The following is a 24,769-nucleotide window of genomic DNA, read 5'->3' as shown; positions in this document are numbered from 1 at the left end:
AATTTATATCTATTGTTATATATAAAAAAATAAAATTATATTTTATCGATAATATTTTTATATTAAATAGCAAGAAATTAATAAATAGTTTAACTAATTAAGATGCGATTTTGTATACATTTTTCCGTTTCAAGTATATGGAAAGAAAATGATTCAAGTAGTTGCTTTGAAAAGATTATACGAGTATTTCATAGTACATACGTATTTATTTTTTCCGGTTATTGGCGTTCGTTGTGCATACTTTTTTGGTACCGTTAGATACTAAAAATAAATTTCAAGGTATGTATTTATTCATTTCTGATTATTTTAAATTAATCATATGTCGAAACGAAATTTCATTTCGATAATTCTAAGCAAGGAATAAAAAAGGATATAAAGGGGTTGAAATTTGTTGAAAATTCATTTACATAATACATCATAATCTAATAATAAATTATAAATATAATATACTTGCATATTACAACTATAGATACAAAAGATGACATGTGATATGAAAAAAATTGTTCGCTGTAACATTATAACATTTCTTTATGTATCACTTTTTCCGTACGGCACTGGCACAGAACATCGACATGCGAATTCGTATTGTATTGTAACTTGTATTTAATTACCACTTATATAAAGTGAATCACATAAAAAGTTATATTACAATTTTCTCCAAAACTACTATAGATATTTGTTTCTTTTTTTTTTTTATATATATTAAATCATCGATAAGCAAATCATATAAGATACAGATATATTAAAAAAAAAAAAAGCATGTCAATATCAGTAGTAGTAGTTAACGGGAAAAACTTATAACGTTTGATGTGCTCCATCTTGTATTGGTGTCTAACGAATTTCGAAATCGAATTTAATCGAAAATCGAAATCGATATTTAATTTTTTTTACGATGAAATATACAAAATCGGAAGACATTTTGTTCAATTGTTATTTTTTGACTTAAATATTTGAATTTTAGAATTACGATGCTATTTATAATTGTATAGGAAAATCGCAAGCACCGTAGAAAACTAATACCTGGATCAAAGCAAGATAAAAGAGCTATTGACGATTTAAGTAGCTCGCTATGAATGAACGATACAAGTTAGCTACTTGTAGGCGCCGTATGAATCTTGCCTATGAAATAACCAAGTGAAGTAAATCGAGGTGAAGGGTCCCGCAAAGCGGATAACGGTACTTTATACTCATCGGAATTCATGGTACGGTCCATTCGTATTGCGACTGCACGTCTATCCTGTTTGTCGGTACGATTCTAACGCGAGCTTTCAAAGTCCGGTTCTAAGAAATATAAACAGGCCAGTAGCGTGTTTCAGTAACGATTTAACTGATTCCAATATGAAAATAAGAACGATTTTTTTTATTTTTTTCTAGCATTTTATCTTCACGAAAAATTATTTTATACGTTTTGTGCAACGATAAGATATTTTCTTTTCTTTAATTAACGATCGATATACATCGAAAAAGAATCTATCAAAACTAGATTTTTCGGTCACTTTATGACCGTTTTGATCGATCAATCGTTGATGTCTCATATATGATACATCAAGAAAATGAATGCACGAAGAAAATGAATTGTAAAGAAATTTATCTTACGATCAATAAAACAGAACGGATATTTAATGGATGATATTAAGGATTCGACGCAAATGATATAACTTTGTGATACGTTTCGAAAGAATTTCTCGCTGATACTTCTTGCGGAGCACTGTTACAAGCTATTCTATACACCTGCTTGAAACCGGCTCGTGGGCAGGTCTAGTGAACTCGATCGGATTCCGAGACCGGATTCCGCGAAACGACCGCCACTGCTCCGATTTGTTTTTTCACGTTGAAATAATTTCTTCTAACTTATTTCCTTCCTTCTTTTTCTTCTTCTTCTTTATTTTTTTTTTTTTTGACTTCAAGAAAAACGATGATAAAGGAGTCGCGCCATTATTCGAACTACGAACTTATTATATATTGTTGTTTCTTTGAAACTATTCCTTTTTTTTTATAAAGAGAGCGACAAAAATATAAAATAATTTATGAAACAGGTAAATTTTATAATCGATACCGATGTACGACTGAATCCCTGTTATATATAAATACGATTCGTGATGAAAAGAGTCTTTACTTTGACGTCTAAATTATCTATTATACGGTGAATTTCACGAAATATTCGAGATCGCAACGAAAGGAATCCTTCAGCTTTAATAGAAAGCTACTCCTCGTGGAAATCGTGACGTGACACCTCGGACAAACTAGAGAAGCTGATCCACTGGTAAAAGTTAATACCCCGTCGCGGAAGAAAGATGTACGCAGGGAAAATTGTTCATATTCTAGATTTCTCTCGAGAAATCAATTCTCTAGCGACTACTTCAATACTGGTTTCAGCATCCTTTGCTAGCTTCGTCAAAGAGGTTACTAGGTTCCTCGGCGAGGTTGTTCGAGCTTGTTCGGGTCACCTTCCACCGATTCGTCACATTCGACACGGATCTCGAGCTGCGATGTCCTCCAGCGCAGAGGTGTAAAGGCGCGCTCGATGTCGATCGCCAGAGTTCGACGAACGTTTAAAAGCTTGGAACAGCCGGAGGCTCGGACATGCCGCTCGCCGAATTTCTCGGCTTGCACACGCAACCACTCTCGACCAGAACGTAATCTTGACCGGTCAAGGTCACCGGTCCAAGCGGGATCACCAGGAACAGGTATGGCACGTACGTCTGCGTGCACTCACCGTGGACTACATCGCACTCTTTTGATCTGGAACAATGCGTTAACGTTTCTGTACCGCTGCATTATTATTTAACAGGAAAGAGATATTGAGAATCGATGACGAGGAGGGAAAAAAAGGTGTCAAGATTGATAATTCTTTACCACTACGACGTGATCTACGACACGTATCGTAAATAAACGCACGGAAATACTGGTCCAAAACGTTTTCAAAAAGTAGGCTTTGTCCCGGTCAGAGTTGTCCGGCCCACTGTGCCAGATTCGAATTAATGTACTTACCAGTAGGTCTCGACGAATTTCAATTGGAAACACGTCGCATATATTCACAGATCACGATCGAACGTGCTACGAAAGTAATGAATCGAACCTCGTTTTTTAATTTGCAAGCAATTGAATGGTTGAGCGAATTTTAAAAGATCATGCTCAAAGATAAATACTCACTCGCAAACTTCGAATACAACTTGCTGCAAAAGATCAGGGAATTTTTGCACGATCGTCACAGGTTGGCCGCTGGTTAAACTGACTCCGTACATAGGTGCCGTAGTGTTATACCTCGTTTTGCATAATCTAGCCGGTGAACCGCATGTTTCCCTCGAGGAAAATCCTCTGCCTAAAAGAAAAAACACGCCGACTCACATAAAAGAGATATATATATTTCTCGATATATTTATCATAACATTTTCATATTTTTTAAAGATACATTCCGTTGCGAAACTCTTAGGGAAAAAAATTAAATCAAGAATTATTTAATGTAAAAAAAAAAATCTGGATAAAACGATCAAAGAGGAGGAGGTTCTCTCTGAAACTTGTTTACGAGAGATTCACGCCCTTTCTTTGGAATTCTGTCGGTTCATGTGTTCGAAACGAGTGGGTCGCCAGTGTCCCGTTATGAGCAGAACGAGCGATAACTGTATTGGCCGGATAACACGGTGCCTTATTACCGTCCTCCAGCGAGTCATTATTTAAAGGACGAATAATCGATTCCGGTAAAACGATAATTCCGATATCAGCGGTTGAACCATGATGCATTTTTTCGCGCGGATAGATTAGATTAAATCATGAAGTGACAAGCCACTGAATCTCAAGGAAAAGAATTCACCGGATAAACAGGCGTGCAGCGGGTGTTGAGCTCGGCCGGAATCGGGTTTTCGTGTCATAAGAACAACTGCATAATTCAAGGCTGCAAAGTGGCGATATATCGCGCAACCGGTTGTTCCGATTTTTGTATACCAATATGCTTCCAATATTAAAGGCGACTTTGAAAAGATTCTTGAAAAGAGGCATTCGACTGCATATAATCTTTACAGAGTAACGCTACAGTTTTTTTTTTTTTTTTTGGAATTTTTCAAACTTTTCTTCCTTCAAGCACTTTTTTCTCATCGTAGACGCAACGGTATCGCAGAGAAGTATTCACACGTAGAGCATAAGGGAAACGGTTTTCTTTTTTATAAAAAAGCATATTCCATGGCGAATTACCGAGAACGGTGGTCGTGGAAATGCTAGCACATGAGAATACAATGTTTGCATATTACCAGACCAGAGTACAATAACCTCGTAAAGCGTATGTGAACGTTTGGTAATATCCCGAAGGAGTAACTGCAATAATTATAAGTTAAGCACCAACGTAATGTCTGTTGAGGATTACTGCACGTGTGTATACGAGCGTAGTGAGTATGCAAATGAATAGTATATATACTTATATTTGGACAAAGAGAGTAGCAATTGCAAGATAAATACATCACTTATGTCCGACGCGGATGTAGGTTATGGCTGCGCGTAATTATTCGTGATTCAGGTAACCGGCTCGACTACTGTTGCGCTTCGAGCAACAGAAGACAAGTCTTTCGTCTTCCGCGTGTTTTCAACCAAGCCACGTTCTCGATTCGATCGTGATCCGTTAAATTGTTTTGCCCGATCGAATAGGAAACGCCATTTCCAAAACACGTTTCGAATTTAATCCGAACGAATTTCACCGGAGAAAGAAATGAATTTTCTCGAATTGATCGTTGTTCCTCGATATACGTAAACAACAATGTATACGTTGATTTTACGAACTCACCATTTCGCGAGGATTCGGCCATCGAATAATCTCCATGGGTGATTTTGTAATTGTGCAATAGCGCCTGCCTCGTTAATTCGGGATCGATCGTTCGTGGCTGATGAGATCTCGCAATTCGGCTGTTCGTCCAAAGATTCTTGTAACTTCTCGATATTGCGGCTCTGCGTGACAGTCATTCGTTTAGTCGTTACGAACGAAAATCCCGAGTAATGATGATGAATCATTGAAATTCTAGCCGGGGAGGCTTTGTCGGAGGACACTTACGACGGATACTGCACGTTATTTGGACCTATACAATCGGCTGGATCCGTGAGCGCATCGCCCCACACGTATTTCAAGCCCAGATCGTTCCCCTCGCATTTTTTGGCTCCGTGGGCGCACGTTGTGACGACGAGCAGAATCAGACCGAGGTACCTGGACATCTGAAATTACATCAAAGAAACTATAATAATAACACACTTGATTAAATCGAATTGCTTATCGATTCGAGAACGAGTCTAACATTTCAATTTGAAAACTAGGTTGGTTGGATAATAATAATAATAATAATCGTGTGTTTCGTTTCTACAAAACGAAAGCGTGGAAACGAATAGATAGTTTCACGTATCAAGAACCGTTTTAAGAGACACGTATACATTAGTGAAAATTAATTAAAGCCGGCGAGCAACATCTCATGAATAAAACAATCACAACTGGCACTGGACTCGGATTACCAGGACCTCACTATGAGCGAGCAGCGAGAACAGACTTGGAACTCGAGGTTCGCACGAGGTCAAGAGCAAAAGTAAATGACATTGGCTTTGGAACGTGATGCATCGTGATGGCCGAAAAAATTCATCGAATCGTTCTTTCAGCGCGCTTTCAGCACGTGCGATCAAGATTCGTACACATTTTATTTTATTTAATGATCGTCTTTAAGCCTGTCATTACGTCTATGCTTCTGTTCTTCGACAGAGGTTCCGTTTCACGGGCTGGTCTCTCGCGAGCTTTTTCGCTTTCGAGCCTCACGAACGATGAAAATCGCCTTGACTAGAGAACGCATGCATTCGAGAATAATAATTAACGAACGCGCGTATAACCAATATGAATTCACGTATGGAGGTTTGGGGTTTGTAGGTTGCCAGGTTCGCATAACTTCCGCTATGTATTTCTCGTTGTCGATCAAATATGAGTGAAAGCAACGCGATAGCATGCAGCTGTTCAATTTCGAATACTTTTATTCCGAGAAACGTAAAACGTTTGATCTAATTTTTTTTTTTTCTCAACTTGTTCAATTATTATTTTGACGAATTGAAATTGAATAGAACAGTCAACGCGGTATAAAATTGCGGTTTGATGTTTGCCCAAGTGATAAATTGCGCGTGGGAAAGGAAAGGAAGAAAATCATTATTGGATAGCACCCAAGGCTGGTCATTGGCCGTGACTGGTATCGCGCATCTATTTCTTCAGGATGTGCTGTCCAGCATTCTTCCTGTACCACAAGAAACAAGTGAATTGTATACAGTTCAGCGATAATATCGTAAAGGATGCGTGTTATCTTGATCGAATCAGATCAGCAAATATGGGGATATTTTTTTTGATTTTTGGAATTTAAATATAATTTAAATATCTCGTTACAAGCGTTTAAAAAAAATATATATTTGTCTTTTGTAGCTTCTTCTAATTTTTTATGGATTAAACGATCGCAATCTTCACGTGATATCGATCACAGAATAAAGGCTATCGAATAACTTATCTTAGTCAAGTTTCGATGAATTACATAACGGCGATGTTGCGAAAAAAGAGAAGACCGAGTTAAGAAAGACGTGAGAATCACTTGAACTTGAAAGATCGAGGTCTCCTCCATGGGTCTTTTCCATTCATCGTCGAGAAAAACAATTATTTGTGCTGCAACTTTTCACTTTATTATTTATTAGAAGAATTTTTCCCACTGGGAGAAGTACTGTTAATATAATATTAAAACAGGATTAATTAACTAGCTATCTCTGATCGTGGAAACACTCGAATCGGTCGAATTGAAACGAGATTTATCTAACTGGAATTGTGAAATTGCTTCGAGGAAGATAAAATAATTATACGTAATACTGATAGATGAAACAGAATTGATGAGATATAACGAAGAAAAAAAGTTTAGGAAAAATTATGCTTCCGGTAGTCGGGAGAAGATTCCTCGTGGACCATGAGCGTGTCATGCGGTTGGTTCTAACGGTAAAGATGAATCGTCCAAAACGCTCTTTTCTCTTCGCTCCTTCTTTTATCGAGTATACATTTACTCATCCTTGGTCTCTGTTAACGGTACAATCATTTTGGTTCTTTGTCACATGAATATATTATTATAATCGTCATGGATTTGTTACGTATTGGAATTCCTCCTCCTCTTTCTCCTCTCTATGTTCATATCGCGATGATTTTTTAACCAATAACTCATTATCACTTTTATGCGTAATGATATAGAACAGACTAAATATTAATAGAGTAATAAAGAGGGGTAAAAGATTGTAAAGAATTGGAATTCTATAATCAAAAGTTATCTAGCAAGAAATCAATTTAAAATCATTTATCCTTTTTTTTTTAAATATCAACGTGTTGTATCAATTCATATCTTATCTTCCATTTAAATTATAATTTTTTTTTACTACTCCCCTCTGTTTGTATTAAAATTTTAATTATAAAAATATAGGAGCTCTAATTAAATTTAGGGCTGTAAAGTAAAAATTAAAATTCAAATGTCTCTCAATTCCAGAATGTAATTACTTTATTTTTATTTTTAATATAGATCAGATATTCAATTTAGCTTGGAGAATTAACGTTCAATTTAAATGAACCATTGGAGAATCATTATGAACCGATAAGCTTTCAAGTCATTAAAATTTGTACGTACCATTTTGCGATGTTACAATCAACGATTCAGTCATGAAAATGTTTTAATTAATCTCTGTTACAGTCTACAGGATATCACTCACCATGAGGAAGACCATTTTTAACACTGTGAACTTGAATTGTTTTCTCGGTCTGTTTGACAATACAATTAGCTATACGCGTTACATGAATTGATCGCAATGTTCTAGTGGAAGAAGGAATTGAATTAAAACGGGGGCACACGAGTTCCTTAAACACCGTTCATGTCACCGCACCGGATGTCGTGGGGTCGAACACCTCCGTCCTCACAGGTGGATGTCCAGAGGTTGACTGTAGAATCGTAAGTAACCACTCTCTGTGCTCTGGTAGAGCCAAGGAAAAAGAGGGGATGAGACGAGGAATATCGGCCCCTATTCTACCTCGAAACCTTTTTTTCTTTTATTGAAGAAAAAGTTCGAAGAGAAAAAGGGTAACTAAGAACGCCCCTCTTTTTCTTTTATATTTCATCAAAAAGTTTCTATCTAATGTTTGCATGTTCATCGGAATTATTATTTTTTATACTTATTTTATATTTATAAAAAAGATCATAAATAATCATTTATGAATTAAAAATATTAACATAATATCTACGAAGATTAAAATAATAATATAATAAAGATAAATTGTTTTTAAGATAGTTATTTTGTGACAATGTATGATAAGGTATACGTTTTTTTAAACGAACAATGATGAGAATTCAACAAATACTCAAAAATACGTGTTGATATATTTTTTTTTATTTAAATTGATTGCCAATTAGATTTATCGAATTGTTTGTGTATAAATTAATTATAAAATTTCTTCAAATGTTTTATATATATAAACATTAATTTGCAAATTGTATTTTATAATTTGAATTTTTGATCAGAGTTCATTATGATTGTGAACGATTTGACATTATTATCGCAAGTTCTTATTATTAATTATAAAAAAAGCAATGTCAAAACACATTTCTATTGAAAAACTGAACACCGTTGAGAATGTATCTTCAAAAAATTTTTTCTCGATACAACTTGACGATGAGTAAAGCTAGGATTCTTTTAAGCAACATCTTTTACAAGTTTTAATTAGCAAATTTAAATGATATCTATCAAATTTCCTATGAATTCTAGGAAGGATAATTTATGAAATATGTTACATATTGCAATAGACAACATTCATTAATTTTTAATTCAAAAGCTAGTCAATATCGAAGTATCTTTCATAAATTATACTCCTCATATTAAAATAAGTGGTAGAGATTTTCGTCAAATATATTTAATTTGCAGTCTTATAGATACTAATTAATATTAAAAAAGAACTACGTGAAAATAACTTATGTAATAATAAAATGAATAAAATTTATATTCTATGATTGTAACATAGCGTTAATTGTGTTGTGTTTTCAAAGATATTAACAAAGTGTCTTATTAAGGTAAACTTAAACGGTCCTAATATTTTTCTATCTGTTCACTTAACTAAATATACGAGTTACTAATGTTAAAACATGTTCATTTATATTTTACAATATAATGTTTATTCAATCGTCAAACTTAATAGAATTGACGCTAGTATCTATTTGACCGCCGCGGTAGCTACCACGTTTTTTCTTCGTCTTTTCATGACGAAATGACTTTCCTCTCGTGTATTTGAGGTCTTGATTCGCTTTTTCTCCCCAAGAACCACGAGCACCTTTCTGTTGAAAAAAAAAAAAAAAAAGAAAAAAAAAATTATATTTTTAGTTATTATAATAACTGAATACTTGAATATTTGATTACTCTAAACTAACTACCCCTCACCTTTATATATATCTTTATCATCATCAATCGTCAAACGTTATTTTTTTATTTTGTACCGGCGCACTATCGAATGATCTTTTTCTGTCAAAATTGCCTTTACCCCCTCTAAATCCACCGCGACCACCTCTTTCACTATTACCCCATGATTTCCTAAATCCGTCGGACTTGCCTCCTTCGTTATCATTCCCCCTATCGTTCCCACCCCATGATCTTCTGTTATCGAAACCACCCCTAAAATTTCCTCGACCACCTTTAAAACCACCTCTACCTCCCCTATCCCCGCGTCCACCCCTGTCTTTATCACCGCCCCGACCTCCCTTAAATCCACCGCGACCGAAACCACCTTTGCCTCCACCAAATCCACCCCTTCCACCATGTTTCTTAAAACCACCCTCTTCCTGATTGTCCTCCTAAAACAAAAGAGAAACTCAGGTCAATCGCCGTTTTATATATATACATTCATAAACATTTGTCCAACTAATTTTATCTCTATCTTTTTTTAAATTTTTATGAAAAAGAAAAAAGGAAAATAGAAAAATTAGAAAAGGAGTTGGTGAATGCACGGAAACATGGTCTCAAGCTTTATATAAAACGGCGAGTGATCTGCGCTTTTCAGATGTTTCCAAGCATTTACCTTTGCCTCAAAAGAATTGTTTGCCAATTTGGGATCCAATTCTACCTCATCGTCCTTTACACGACGAAATGGAGTATTTTTTGGTTGCTAAACATACAATTTCATAAATAAAAAAAAATTTTTTAAATAAATATATTAAATATGATAGATATAATTACCTTGTCATTATTAAAACTATTGTTTGCCTTTACGAAATTACTATAGTTATTTTTTTGAGCTTTTATTGGAGGTTTTTCTATATCCTCATCATCTTTTTCTTGTTCTATTTCTTTATGTTTCCTTTTCTCAGCTTTAGGTGTTTTTTGTGACTTTTCTCCTGTATCTTGTTTAATTTCTGTTGTTTTTGATTTTGAAACAATTGTTTTTGGTTTTTCTTCTTCTGATGAATCTGAATCAGAATCTTCACTGGACGATTCCTTTTTAGTATCAGCTTTCGTTTTTGTAGGTACTGGTGTTTTGGTAGGTACTGGTTTTTCATCTTCAGATTCAGATGAATCCTCAGAACTAGACTCATCTTTCTTTCCTATTGATTTTGTTGTTGATTTTGTAACTGATTTTTCATTTTCATCAGAATCATCAGAATCTTCAGTAGAAGATTCTGTTTTCTTAATTACAGTATTAGCTGATGTTACTTTAGCAGAAACAGATTTTTTGGTTGGTGATTCTTCTTCTTCACTGCTATCTTCACTAGAAGAAGATTCTTCGTTCTTAACAGACATTTTTTTTGGTGTTACTGGTGCTATTGAAGCAGCAACTTTTTTGACTGGTGGTTCTTCTTCACTGCTATCTTCACTTGAAGACTCTTCTTTCTTAACTGGAACATTTTTTGTGATGAATGAAAATGGTGCTACTGGTTGGACCTTTTTAACTTGTGGTTCTTCTTCACTACTATCTTCACTAGAAGACTCTTCCTTTTTAGATGAAATTTTACTGGCAACTGATGTTGATTGAAGAATGTTAGTTTTTTTAGCTTCTTCTTCACTGCTTTCTTCACTAGATGATGATTCTTCTTTAGTCACTGTTACTGTTGATTTAGTAACTAAACCTTTATTTTGTTTTCCTTTTATTGCTTCTTTCTTTTGTTGAATATTTTTTTCTTGTTTTTTCTTTTCTTGATTAGATTTAGAAATAATACTCGGTGTTGTCTTTGTAACAGTTGCTTCTTCTGATGAATCATCAGTATCATCACTTGATGATTCCTGTGGTTTAGTAATATTGGCAGATTTTATATTCGATTTAGCTTTGATTGGTAATTGTGGTTTAGCATTTTCTTCTTCTGACGAATCATCGGAATCATCACTGGAAGATTCTTCCTTTTTTGCTGTTGATTTTGTTGGTGGAATAGGCGTTGCTTTTTTTAATACTGGCTTAACTGGACTTTCATCTTCACTTTCACTACTGTCTTCACTTGAAGATTCCTTTTGATTGGCTCCAACCTTTGTCTTAGATGTTATAATTGATTTTGTATTTGTTTTTGCGGTTATGTTTGTTTTAGATTCTTCTTCACTTTCAGAATCAGAATCATCCGAAGATTTTTGCTCTTTAGATATTTTAGGTGTTGATACTGCTTTAGGTTGTGTTTTTGGTGTCTCTTCTTCCTCTTCTGAAGAACTTTCATCTGTACTTTCTTTTTTCTTTACAGGTGATGCTTTGGATGTTTTAACAGCAGTTTTAGCTTTTGTAACTACTTTGAGTGCTTTTTCATTTTCGCTGGAGGTATCTTCTGAAGAAGATTCATTTTTTTTATTATTTATTACAGCATTAACTGTAGTTTTACCATTTATTTGAGAAAGTTTTTTTGGTGTTTCTTCCTCACTTTCTGAACTTGTATCTGAACTGCTGTCTTTAGCTTGTGCTTTTACATTTAATTTTTTCTGAGATGTTTTTTGATAATGTTGATATACATCTAGAATTGTCGGTGCACCTTTTGGTAATGTGGGCTAAAAAAAAAATAAATGATCGTAAATGAAGGTCGTATTAGTTTTACAATTAAATTAATTATTATCTATAATATTTCGCATAAGGAACATATGTTTAAAAGTATTAAATAGCATTTATCTAGAAGATAAAGAGAATAAATAAACAATTTTATTTTAATATAAATTTGAAATATAAAATAACGAATATAACTGCCCACGTGGTATGGCTAAATGGCGGTACTTCTGGTACCGCATGGATATTAACATCTTGAAAATCGATCAACTACTGTATATATATATATAAAAGTTTCTTATAACCTTACCGCTTTCGTTTTCTTTTGAAAAACCTTTGCCAGTGACGCGTCTTTTTTCAATAAATAATCGTATACAAGGGCAGAGACACTCAGTTCTTCAGTGGATGCCATGATGGACGCGTGAAAAGAGCTTGAAAGTTAACCGCAATTGGATGCACGATAATCACACACGTTCTCCATTCTTATATGTATGGCGCTACAATCGAACGCGAATTACGTCGATCGAAGATGGCGTTATTCCTGTATAGTAACATGTTAGTTGTGGAACACATATGATATGACGTAATTCTCGATTGGTGGTAAGTTTAATCATTTTGATATATTAATTAAATAGTTAAATATTTATAATTTATTTATAATTATATATATTTCGAAAATTTTCAATTGATTTCCTTTAATTATGTAATATTTTTTCTGTAATCGATATTATTTTTAATATTGTGCGTCAAATCATGGTCTATTTTATGAACGTTCTTTTTCTGATTGGTGAAATATCGGTCAGTAGGTCGTGCATTGGATATTTTCAAATGATAAACCGCCTTTCTGGTAACCTAGAAAGCTGTTAAATTTTGAACAGAAATTTAGGTTATTCGTTGTATTTTGTGTTAGATCTTTAAAAATTATGACAGAAACTCAGCAAAAAACAAAATGTATTACGTTGAAAGGTTCAGCAGAGTTGGTTAAAGAATATCTTCGTAAGTTGATCGCATTTTTTATACTCTTTTAAAATATTTTTACCGATTACTCAGAATTGCCCATTATTTAGAATTTTATCGAATGCATTATTATTACATTATATTGTATCTTTTGTTGCAGTTTATGGAGTAAACAGTATTTTATATCAAAGAGGTATTTATCCACCAGAAACGTTTGAACATGCTGAACATTTTGGTTTGTTCGTTTTAATGTCGACGGATGAAAAGATCAAGGGATTCCTAAATACTGTTCTTGGTCAGATTCAAGAATGGCTCGTTCAACGAAAAGTACAAAAGATAACACTTGTTATAACAAATGTAAATACCAAAGAAGTTTTAGAGAAATGGGATTTCAAAGTGGATTATGAAGGTCAGACTTCTAATAGTACTAATGACAATACAAACAATAGTTTTCCGGAAGTGGGTACAAAGGATGTAAAAACTATACAAAAGGAGATTCGTGAGGTTATACGTCAGATCACAGGTAACTTATTGCATTCAATTCAGATTTAAGATTTTTTATTAAAACGTTTCTACATTAATAAAATATTACAATCCGTTTTGTTGGTTCTTTTGTATTTCAGGTACTGTAAGTTTTCTTCCATTATTAGATTGTTTATGCTCATTTGATATTTTGACTTATACCGTACCTGACTGTGGTATTCCTAAAGAATGGGATGAAACACAACCAGTATTTATCGCGAACAGTCAAGAAGTACAGTTAAGATCATTTTCAACTTCTCTTCATAAGATGGATACCATAGTTAGCTATAAGAACGTTTAGGTATATTATATATTTTTTCTTGATAATTGAAATGTACATATGAAGCATATGTTCATTTTATCTTTTTAGCTATAACTAATATTAAGACTGTTATTTAAATTTCTTATTTTACACAAATAATTATAACTTATAAGCAATCATGTTCTTCTTAAAGATTTAAATATTTGTTCGAACATGCATATGTATGAATATTATCTACGAAGAGTTTTTTATATGAATATATATTTTGATATAATTGTGATAATTTTATAAGCATATTCACTTTGTAGGATATTCCAGCTCTCCTCAGAGAATCCTAGTTTCCTAGTCATATACTTTTATGATTACATATTTATATCTATTCATTTCATATTCATTTAATCGTGATTAATTTAATTTACTCGTGATTAGGGAAAGAAAAGTATTGACAAGAATCTTGGCAGATTTTATTAAAACATAATTGACTATTACACTTAACACAGGAATTATATTATTTTACTTGGCAAAGCATGAAAGATACGACTAGAATAAAATATTTTTCGTGTTTGACGTTCGTCATATACCAAATCGCAAGTAACATCGTTAGCATTACATAAATATTTTAAAGTGTACGAATGCTCCAAATTTATCGAATTCTTCATTCTGTTTTTTTTCTTTTTTCCTCTTTTTTTTTTTTTTTTTTTTTTCTTTAATATCATAATTTATCATTAAATAATGTTACATATAATAACATCGAAACAAAATCTCGAAATATGATGAATGCGGAATGAAAATATCTTAGGAGCACGTACACGTTGACTAGGCATATTTCGTTAGGTATAATTGCGGCGGATTTGAATCATTTTGTCTTTAAATGAAATTCAATATAAATCTTGCGTCTTAAGTAAATTTTTTCTTTTCTCGGTTTTTTTATTTTATTTCGCGATGTCAAATAATTGGTATTTGGTCATAACATTCTCTCCGTTTTCGGTACCTATTGTAACCGATCTCTTCGATCGAAATCGAAGATCATGTTAGGAAACATCAACAGCGGCTTATGCTTCGTTAATACGTCTGCAGCGTTCGTTTTTCCCCCTTACAACAATTTTGCTATTAACTCGTTAGTATTTCGTGCTGCTAGAGTTAGCCATACGATCCATAGTGCACTTCGTTCGCTATTGGACAACAGCGGAACGTAATCGTTTCCCGTCACGAGTCGTAACAAAACGAATCGCTCGATCGGCCCCCATTTTCAAAAACTAACATTACTTAACTTTCGAGAACAAGGCAAGCTTGCGTTCGCGCGCTTCACACTTCGCTTATGATCACGTCCGATCATTTTTCGAGGGCGGACGGCACGTTCGTAATAATCTTTTTTTTTAACGCGCAAGCTCATACGCTCTTAAATCTCTCGCCTAGACTAGATTTGCTTCGATTCCTCTGGTTAGTTTTACACACTGCAAAAGCTGCTGGAAATACGTTGAAATTTTATTATAAACATTCTATTCAATCCGGCTGATCCGCTGTGACTGTAAAAATCTGAACAATGATCAAAAATTCATTTAATTATTATCCTCTAAACTTGTTATTTGTCCCTTTCTCTATAATTTATTTACGGTCATCTCGGTATATACTAGAAGACTGGGAAATTGACAGGTCCGGTTTCGTCACGAAAAAAGTGGGCACAGCACCGCGGATCAGGACGAGTTTCGTGTCATTTCTATATAACATTACGCGATAATTCCTCTTGAGTATCGTAAAAACGCGTCTCCTAGTAAAAACATTGAAAAATAAATAACGTGAAATAATATACAATATTTTACAGTAGCGCTTAATGTTATCTGTGAGTGAGTGAGAGAGGGTTGATTCCCCGCGGATCGTCCAAGCCGATTATTATCCTTCCTTACTCGTGTATAAAAGAGAAAAATCAAACATTCCGGAAATGGATTGGTCGCATTTTTTTTCCATAGTTTGATGCGATCCTGGCACAGGATGATCTCGTTGACGGGGCTAAACGTTAATGATCGACGATCCTCTATATATATAGGTAATTAACTATGAACGTGGTTGGTTAGAATCGTTCGTTTCGCACGCGATCACCGTTCCGCGGCCCTGTTTCATTCGCTCGACAAAATCGACGCGTTCACTTCTCAGCCCTCAGTGAATATATTGCGCGACGCTAATCCACATCTCGCGTTCCTTTTTTATACACCTCTACTTAAGTTTATCTTGGACTAATCGCTATATTCGATTTACGATCGTTTTATGCGTAAAATATCATAAAATACATTTTTCTTTTGTGTTATGCTATGATTAGACCCGTCGTTCCGTTCCACTGTCGATTACGTCGGGTAAACTTTAATATTACTTTAATATTTTATTATTCTCTTTGATTTTTTTCTTTTTTTCTTTTCTTTTTTCTTTCTATTCTAAGTAACGATCGACCGAAAAGAAATCAGGATTTTTCAATCGTGATTAAAATATTCGAAACGAGGGATTTCAGTTTGGGGATGGGATGTATCGGCAATAGACGGAACGGCGCGCCATCGATGACTTACGATGACTTTCATATAAATCGTTCGATAGGTACGAGCGACGAAATGAATTTGTAACGAAAAAGCACGGCGGCACTAGTAAGCTTGCACGGACATCATACGCTGCCACGATTTTCTTCTCTTCGCAAAGGTTTTTTTTTTCTTTTTTTTTCTCTTTTTTTTTTCTCTTCTTTTTTGATATATTGCTAGAAATGGCAAAAGTAGTTTCCTCTTCTCTTCGCGGAAGAACGCTGGAACACTGTTCGCTCGTTCGTTCGACAACTATTTATACGTAATCCTTTATAGCTCTAAAAATGTAAAAATTAAGCGTGCGTGTGTTTCCCCGATCGATAGAAACGCGAAAGATAATCTATATCTGTCCAAGTTTCGCCCAATTTTAACACAAATGTTTTTTTTTTTTCTATTGCAGAATAGCGTCCGGAGAAACGTTTTACAGCCCCCCTTCTTCTTCCTCTTCCTCCTCCTCCTCCTCCTCCTCCCCTTTTCCTTCTTCTAACGAGTAACTCGGCCATCGTTGTCGTCCCTTTATTATCAACCCGCTTACGTGTTTTCCACCCTCCTTGGCCATTCCACGTCGTGGCGATCGTTTCGCCGAGGCCAATCGAGGCCGATATTACGGATTCGACGACGGTGCACCTCGAAAATGCAATTACTCGGCCGATGTCGAGGCCGTAACAATTCTTACGGCGATGCTTGCCGCCAAACTCCACCGTTAATTAAACTGCCGCCTTCGATTTCTTCACTTCCTCCTTGGCTCGGAGTAATAACGCAACCACCACCCTTTCTCGCGGAGAGAGAAGCCGAAAGTGGAGCCGCAAACGACTCGGTCCACCGATTTCCCACCCGATTTCCCCTTAAAAAAACCTCCCCTTCCCCTAATCTACTTAGAACAGAACGTATGGATTTGGAATTCGACGTCTCGATCGATCGGCGCATTTGGACGCGTGCGCGCATACATACATACATACACACATACATACATACATACACACATACACACACACACGCTGCTCGAAGGGAATACAAGGAAAACTTTGTACAAGAATACGCGTCCTGGACGCGTCTGAACAGTACGAACTGTCGCTCGAAAATCGAGGAGCGTCATTTTTTTCAACGATTGATTTCTTGCTCCGGATTTTTGCAACACCTTTGGTCGTTCCTCGGGGCAGTTGTTCCCGCCGAATTACAAAATTAATCGCGGCTCGGCTCGGAGACGAGCTTCAATTTCTCGAATCTCGCAAGAAGTCGGAGGGAAAATTTCCAAGACAGATATTTCTTTACTTCTTGCGAACGAAACAAATACGAACACGAGGTTTTTTTTTTCGAAATTTTCTTATTGAACTTAAGCGGCGTCAATCAACGCCCCTGCCTCGAAGACTCGGTTAAGTTCGCCCCGTTGAAAGGAAAGAGAACTCCGTTGATCCCGGAAATCCTATTACACGGATCCCTGGGATCGCCCGCCTCTCTTCCCTCTTGCAATCCCGTAAAAAACGAAATCGTCGCGTCCACGTGGCGTTCTAACGATCCGCACGTGCTTGCGGATAAGGTTTACGACGTCTTCCCTGCTCTTCTCTTCCCCTCTCCAATTCTCTCTTTACCTGCCGCGTTCTTTTACCCCTCCCCCCCCCCCCTCGTCTTCGCCTCTCGGCGATATAAATCTCCCCCGGCGAGACGACGAGACTTCTTCGAAAAAGAAAGGAAAACACGGATTTGCGACTCGCTTTCAACAAAGATTACGCGGGGATTTCTAATGTATATGGAAACGTCGGAAGATGACGCCTCTCCTTCCTTCCTTCCTCCGCCCCCTCCTTCTCCCCCTTTTGCGGATGGGAATGGAAACGAACGAGGGAGGAAGATCGATATACTTTTGCGAATTTCCAGTTTTTAATTTTCGATACGCGATAAACGATGATTGACGAGCGAGGGATGGGGAGGAGGAGGAGGGATCCCGGGAGAGAAAATTAAACTTGTTGGAACAGACCGCGCGAACACGGCCGAAAAAAAAAACATCATATCTCCGTAAATGCAGTTTACACTCATGGGACTTAAATTTGATTTGGCCGCGATAGTTTTTGTCGGTGACGGCGAGCCTAGTTCGCGCGGAACTGTTCAACGTTTATCGCACGTTTCGGCCCGGCTGTTCTATTCGAGCGAAAGAGAGGGATTTGAGGAGAGAAAGAGACGGCCGGAGATTTCTATCTCTGTTTTTTTTTCTTCTTCTTTTTCTCTCTCTCTCTCAAGTGCGATTCCTTTTTTTCTCTTTTTTTGTTTCTTTTCTCCATATTCTTCTTTCCATCCGTGAACGTGATGTTCCCATTCGAGATGGTCCACCCTCTTCTTCTGTTCTTCGTTCGAGATCCTCCTTCGTTCGCTTGCTCTCGGACGATGTCGAGCCACTCGACGATGTTCTGAAAGAAGAGAGAAAAAAAGTTTAAATTTGGGAGGGGAGGAAATTTGACGATATTCCTCGGTTTTGATTTGATTTGATTGAGAATAAAACCGAAGTTAAAAACAGACAAATTAAAGTAAATTACGATACGGTTTTAAGGTGATCTTGCCACGACTGCTACGAGTCAATCAAACATTCAACGTTTATACAGATATATAAATATATACAAACGAAAGTACAGAATACGCGAATCAAAATACGGGTATCGATTCATTCATCCTTCAATTTCTCATTTCTGAACGAAACGGGACACGAGACACATCCTCCCGTTTTACGTCCGAAATTTTCTTCTCCTCCGTTGAATCTCGTCCCGCGATTATTCTCTCACCTTTTCCCTTCGTGTCTGTTTCAGAACCATTCTTCTTCCTTCGTCCATCTATTTCGTATCTCTGCCCACAAAGATCATCTCGACGCCGTTCTTTCGATATAACAACTGTATTCTCTCTCTCTCCTCGACAAACAAGCTGCTTAAAGCGCCTAATGGAATCGATCCAACGAAATTCTAATTCTCCTCTCTGTTAAACCGATTACCATCGAGAGGGTTGCGCTTCGAATTCGATCGGTTCCTCGTAGGAAGAAGAAGACGAAGAGAGAGAGAGAGAAAGAGAGAAAAGAAGGATTCTTACCCCGTTCGGTACGATCAAGAGGAGGATATCGACGCTGGCGGTCGCTCGGGAGGACGTAGAGCTTGGTTCAAGTATCAGTGAAGGGGTTCCGGGATGGTCAACCGGAAAAGTACGCTCCCCGCGTTGAATTCGAGCAGGCTAGTTGACGGTGTCGAGCTATCGACGACGATCCAGGATGCGGGATGCGCGTGGATGACGTTGGTCGGCGAATCGCTTCATCTTCTGGGGCTCTCCTGTGGCAGGAAGCGGCCGTGCAAAATTATCGGGGGGATGTGCGTGTCCTCGAAAAGCTCGCCGATCCCGATCCCCATCTCTAGGTTACTTTCCGGCCTAATTAGTCCGCCTCTATCAAGTTTATCTGGGGCCATCAAGGGTCGCCAACTTCCTCGGGGGAACTACTAACGTCTAACGATGGAAAGTTGGGGTGGGAGATAACTCTGGACTCTGAGCAAGCGAATGAATTAAGCCGGAACAACCGTATGCTTGGATCTCGAGCTCCCGTTCAATCTTTGAGAGTTAAATAACAATTACTACTCCAAGGTTTCCAAGGATTCTCTACCGATGCTGGATTCTTCTCCGTTTTCCGCAAGATATATATATAAAATGGAAATAGCGAGAGGATAGAATTTAATGGATATACACGCGGGCTAATAGGAATAGATACGGTTAGATTTCGATCGAGTGATATACATATTCGGTGTTATTACGTATGGAAGGTTTTCGCAGTTTAACAGTCGTTACGAACGAAGGGGGATCGGTAATAGATAGATCGGAGGGGGAAATTCGTTTTTGCTCGCCGGCTGGGGAGGGCCGATAATGGTCTTTGTTTCTAATTAGCACGGGCCATTAGATTTATCTATGAACAAACGTTAAAGTGACGGTATCGGTCTCGTTTCTTGTTGCGGTTCCCAACGAAACCATTTTCAACCGAACTGAATCGCGTTTCCCGCGCAATTATCGGGGCTCCGCATTCGCGTATTAATACGCGATTACACTCGGGCGACGATTAAAAAATAATTGCCGCCTCCCCCCACGTTCAACGTGCTCGCGGCCACCGAATGAAAATGGGGAAATTTAATTTTTATCTCGCGTTCGCCACGAAGGACGCTCGTTACAATTTGTTCCCGTAATTGATTTCGATCGTCGCACAGAATGGCCGAGGCGTGAAACGTGCCTTTATCCACCATTAACAAATTTCCCGGCAAAGTCTCTCTTCCCTCCTCTTCTCTTTCCTCCCCGAGCAATTTTAATTGTCGTCGATCCTTTGCCCTTGCGAAACGTTATTCTTCCCTCTCCGCGATTAACGAGTTTCTCCACGGTCTAAGATAATACGCGCGCTTATCTCGGATAAGGATTCGGATAATTCGGAAATGTTGCCCCGTACGCGACGACGACGACAAGGATGAGGAGGGGATGGAGGATCACTTTTGAAACCGTAGCCAAGTTGGCTACCGCCACGGCGTTACCACGCGTCGAATAGTTTGCAAGTCCATTATGGCCGCGGTGTTGTTAAGGACGCGAACGTTGCACACGTTGCAACCGCCACACGAGTGAGTATATATATATGTATACGTAAATCTGAACGAACTTTCGATATCAGACGTGGTCTACCTCGAAAAGCCTCATTCTCCATCCCAGTTTATTATTATCTCGAATACATTTTTCTCGAAATCTCTTTTATCTTGAAAATACGAAATACAATTTCCGGGCTGAGCGAGGTTCCGCTACGATTTTAACGGATTAAATTATTCTGATTGAATAAATGCGCAAAGTAAACCTTTTCGAGCTCATTTTTAAACATGGAGAATTTAGCAGCGATTTCTTTGGACGATCGTTGGCAAATCCCTCTCTCTCTCTCATTCTCCCCATTTTTCTTTATTTCCTTTCATTTCCTCTCCCTCCCCCTCCCTCCCTTTTTTCGCGAAGCGTTCGAGCTCGCCGCGTTTCGAGAGTTCGCGTTCTTTTTTTTTTTTTCTTTTTTCTTTTTTTTTTTTTTCGTACCAGCTTTTTCCCTCGATGTAAAGGTTGCCGCGAGTTAGCAAAGAGCTCTGGCGGAGATATCGCGGAGCTCATATCCCTGGGCACTCTTTTCGCTGCGCTCCTCCTCCTCCTCCTCCCCCCCGCCCTCCTTTTCCCGCTTTTCACCGGCGTTCCTTCTCGCAAAACGACCATTCCTCTGCGCGCTACAGCGCTATCTAAGGACTCGAGGGAAACTTGACTGCATATTACATTGGCTCCTCCGCGTTTATTAATCTACGAATTACTTTTTTTTCGAAGTTGCAGAAACGAATAATCGATGATATAGGGGTGGGGAGGAGGTGAAAAAAAAAGAACGATCGGATCGATCGTTCGAGGATCGGTATATATCCACGGCTTTAATCCGTTCTCCGGTGGTACAGCGGAATTAGCGATCGATTAGCGTGAATTGGAGATAAAAAAAAAAAAGAAGAAAAAATACAATATCTATATTTCGTGCCTGCCCTTTTGATATAGTAATTAATTTTTGGGGGGGGAGGGAAATCCGAGAGAGATTGTGCAAAATTGGAAATTGCACCCTTTTCCAACCATCGAAATTTCATCATTTCCGCGCGCCAAGTTGAATATTTGACGTGGTACAGCCGAATTTATTAATAATTTTACTTAAATTATTATCGATCGTCGAAATTCAATTCATATTTCCCCTCTCTTTTAATTCGTCGAGTATGCACTCGGTTTGATTCTCTTTTGCCCGTTTTCGAGAGGCAGTTTTTACCAAAATAAAATCGATTTCCCTAGACAATATATCTATCACACGTGTATTCGTATTAGCTTTCGAATATTATATATCGTTCATTGAAAAACAAAAAAAAATAAAAAAAAAAAAAGAAATAAAAAAAAAATATCCACGGATGATCCCACGGATCCCAGCCCAATTTTAAAAAAAAAGTGGCCATTTTGGTTAATTATAAACGACGCGTTTTTTTATAAAACGGGTGAACTACTATCGAAACGAAAACGGAGAAGGGAGAGAAAATACAGATATCCAAGATCTCGTCTCTCGGCGAGATGAAAGGAGGCGTGAACAATGGCGAGTAAATCCGGAACGTGTATAAACATCGTAAACGTGACATCCTTTAGGATCCAAGCACCGATAGTCTTGCATAATTTCTCTAAATACCGGTGAACAACAACCGAGGACGGGGGGCGTTACGAACTTACCTCTGAGAATCGACGGCGTGGCCAGATGCTCGTTGCGGTCTCGAAACGAGGCAACGACGAACTGGAGGAGAGGGAGGGGGAGGGGGAGGAGGAAGAGCAGGAGGAGGAGGATTCGGAAGATGTAGGAAACGAAGCGGGAAAGTGGGAAACGTTGGAGGTGCGAGTGAAGCGAGGCGAGACGAAGAAGAAGAGGAGGAGGAGGAGGAGGAGGAGGAAGGTCGCGGAAGCTCGAGGAGACGTTTGGTCGGGTGGTGGTCGGGGGGGAATGGAGATGTCGCGCGGAAACTTGGAGAGCCCGAGGAGAGTGGAGAAGACGAGGACGCGTATGTAGGAACCTGAATGGATATCGGGATGGGGTGTGGGTGAGGCTACAACAAAACAAAACACGATGAATGTCCCGATGTGCAAGCTGCAAGCACAACAATGTCAGGAAGATCGATGGTTAGTCTTTGTCCAAGTGGTCGATCACCTGCGAATTACCTGGATAGATGGATTCGATAACGCCCCGATAAATTTGCCGTGGCGACGTTTAATATTCCGAATATATACATATATATGTATACCGGTTCTTTGTCCACCACCGGAAGCGCCCCCGCGCGTTTCGCCTATCTCTATCCAGATGATTCGATGGGTATATTCGACGAGAGATTAGTAGAGTTATGAAAGATCGGCGTAGACGGCTGTACAGCGGCCAATAATTGTTTTCTTCCTTATACGGTTAGCGAAGATCGTTAAGCGTTAGCATACAAGTGAGACTGTTAATCGTTAATTTACCTTGACAGTGCCGCTAGATGCGCTAGAAGCGGGCGAGCGTCACGTCCTCGGCGAACGAAGAGAATTTATCCATATCTTGAGTTAGCGAGCAGGAAAGAAACACGATTCTCCATTAATTTCTCTCGTGTAAATGGTTAACGGGCGAGACTTCGCCGATTCGCCGTTCCTTCGATTCAGAATCATCGCCCGACCGACGGGGGAAGGGGAAATTATCGATCGTTCGAAATTCAATTTATCGTTAAAACAAGGATTGTGAATCGAACGAAGGAATTGGAGAAGCCGGTAATGCGTGCGTATGTAGATATATATGTGTGTATGTGTGTATGTGTGTGTGTGTGTGAAACGAGAAAACGCGAACGCGCGAGGAATCGGTGTGGGAAAGAGTGCGCGTGCATTTTTGAAAGCGGGAGTGGTCCGGCCTCGTACTACACCGGCGGTCGTCTTACGGGCTCTTCAGGGCTTTCGGTCGACCCCTCGAGAAGAGCGAGCACGAGAAGAGCTAGCACACGGGGTCGAGAAACGGTCATAGTTCTATTTCCGTCTCTCGTGAATCATTCTCGCTTCACCTATCTCTCTTAATGCTGCTTATAACGCCGTTATATGGTCCGATGAAAGATGCCGCTGATCCCTGATAGGGGATCCCTTCCTCGAGGATGATTTTCGCGGCGAGGCCGCTTTTTTTTCGCGGGGAGGGGGGAGAAGGAAAAGAGAAAGATCCAACGTGATGATTTTTTTCTTTTTCTTCTTCCATCTTTCTTCTTCTTTTCTTTTCTTTTCACCGAGAGGCGGAACGATCACCGAGGAAGCGCGATATTTCGAGAGATTTTTTTCGATCCCGTATTCGGGACGCGATGCTCTCTGTCCCCCGTCCCCTGTCTCCCCCCCTCCCCGGTCAGTAGTCGTAACGACGGGAATTTGACCAACGAGAATTGCTGGTAAACGCCCCATTGCCAGACTCATAAAGCAATAAATTTCTTCACGGTAAAGTTGCTACAACTCTCGGGAATCGCTTTAACGACGCGTACCGATGTCAAAGTCCGCGTTAAAACTTAACAGCTTCGAGCTTCGAGTCCGATCGACAAAGTGCACCGACCAACGTAGGCCCAAACGTTGATCCGTGGATCTCTCTTATCCCCCCATCTTCCCTCTCTCCATTCCTCCCCCTCCCGGTGAGCGCCGCTACTCGGCGAAAAGTAATTTCGATCCCGCAAATCCCGATGCAACAATCAATTAGCCGCGTGCTCGTTGAAAATCAAGCGGTACTAAGGCGAGCCTCGTGGCCCGATTTCAATTCGACTGCGAAAAATTACGAAAACGTGGGACGCGAGCAAACGTGTCGGTCCAAGATCCAAGATCGAGATCGAGCTCGTAGGACTGTCGTCGGTCGTAGGACATCGAAACGGGTGTGTATCGGAT

General features: G+C 38.4%; 3 protein-coding genes, 2 long non-coding RNA genes and 1 other non-coding gene across 12 annotated transcripts; 3 read left to right on the top strand and 3 right to left on the bottom strand.

Annotated features, from left to right (window-relative positions):
- Positions 1-154: 154 nt before the first annotated feature.
- Positions 155-3,135, top strand: LOC113219058. The gene is made up of 3 exons (XR_003305514.1): positions 155-279; positions 2,377-2,687; positions 2,792-3,135. It is a non-coding gene; the product is annotated as an uncharacterized LOC113219058 (long non-coding RNA).
- On the bottom strand, positions 424-8,137 carry LOC725082. Of its 2 annotated transcripts, none has more exons than XM_006566001.3 (5): positions 7,653-8,137; positions 5,036-5,193; positions 4,772-4,932; positions 3,154-3,322; positions 424-2,742 (listed from the first exon to the last, which is right to left on the bottom strand). In XM_006566001.3, the coding sequence occupies exons 1-5, from the start codon at positions 7,653-7,655 to the stop codon at positions 2,553-2,555; spliced, it is 681 nt and encodes a 226-aa protein (XP_006566064.1). In that variant the 5' UTR covers positions 7,656-8,137; the 3' UTR covers positions 424-2,552. The 2 variants fall into 2 exon arrangements, with proteins under 2 accessions (XP_006566064.1, XP_001120972.2); XM_001120972.5 differs by having other exon boundaries at positions 7,735-8,135.
- LOC102656571 lies at positions 5,200-8,191 on the top strand. Its single transcript, XR_003305512.1, has 2 exons — positions 5,200-6,979; positions 7,548-8,191. It is a non-coding gene; the product is annotated as an uncharacterized LOC102656571 (long non-coding RNA).
- Positions 8,192-8,984: 793 nt separating this feature from the next.
- On the bottom strand, positions 8,985-12,526 carry LOC725047 (nucleolin 1). 3 transcript variants are annotated; one of them, XM_001120943.5, is made up of 5 exons: positions 12,324-12,526; positions 10,240-12,021; positions 10,082-10,168; positions 9,448-9,857; positions 8,996-9,344 (listed from the first exon to the last, which is right to left on the bottom strand). In XM_001120943.5, the coding sequence occupies exons 1-4, from the start codon at positions 12,423-12,425 to the stop codon at positions 9,471-9,473; spliced, it is 2,358 nt and encodes a 785-aa protein (XP_001120943.2). In that variant the 5' UTR covers positions 12,426-12,526; the 3' UTR covers positions 8,996-9,344; positions 9,448-9,470. The 3 variants fall into 3 exon arrangements, with proteins under 3 accessions (XP_006566059.1, XP_001120943.2, XP_006566058.1); XM_006565996.3 differs by lacking the exon at positions 9,448-9,857 and having other exon boundaries at positions 8,985-9,344; XM_006565995.3 differs by lacking the exon at positions 10,082-10,168.
- On the top strand, positions 12,522-19,292 carry LOC102656337 (mitotic spindle assembly checkpoint protein MAD2A). Of its 4 annotated transcripts, none has more exons than XM_006565997.3 (4): positions 12,522-12,613; positions 12,820-13,009; positions 13,131-13,493; positions 13,594-13,967. In XM_006565997.3, exons 2-4 carry the CDS (start codon positions 12,937-12,939, stop codon positions 13,791-13,793), a joined length of 636 nt encoding a protein of 211 aa, XP_006566060.1. In that variant the 5' UTR covers positions 12,522-12,613; positions 12,820-12,936; the 3' UTR covers positions 13,794-13,967. The 4 variants fall into 4 exon arrangements, with proteins under 4 accessions (XP_006566060.1, XP_006566061.1, XP_016769904.2 ...); XM_006565998.3 differs by having other exon boundaries at positions 12,817-13,009; XM_016914415.2 differs by lacking the exons at positions 12,522-12,613; positions 13,594-13,967 and adding an exon at positions 19,108-19,292 and having other exon boundaries at positions 12,722-13,009.
- Positions 18,389-22,988, bottom strand: LOC408297. Its single transcript, XR_003305513.1, has 3 exons — positions 22,580-22,988; positions 19,382-19,614; positions 18,389-18,714 (listed from the first exon to the last, which is right to left on the bottom strand). It is a non-coding gene; the product is annotated as an uncharacterized LOC408297 (transcript).
- Positions 22,989-24,769: the final 1,781 nt, after the last annotated feature.

Source organism: Apis mellifera, linkage group LG10, assembly GCF_003254395.2.
Source record: "Apis mellifera strain DH4 linkage group LG10, Amel_HAv3.1, whole genome shotgun sequence".
Taxonomy (NCBI): domain Eukaryota; kingdom Metazoa; phylum Arthropoda; class Insecta; order Hymenoptera; family Apidae; genus Apis; species Apis mellifera.
The sequence above is the reverse complement of the archived record's forward strand: the minus strand, read 5'-3'. Positions and strand labels throughout refer to the sequence as shown.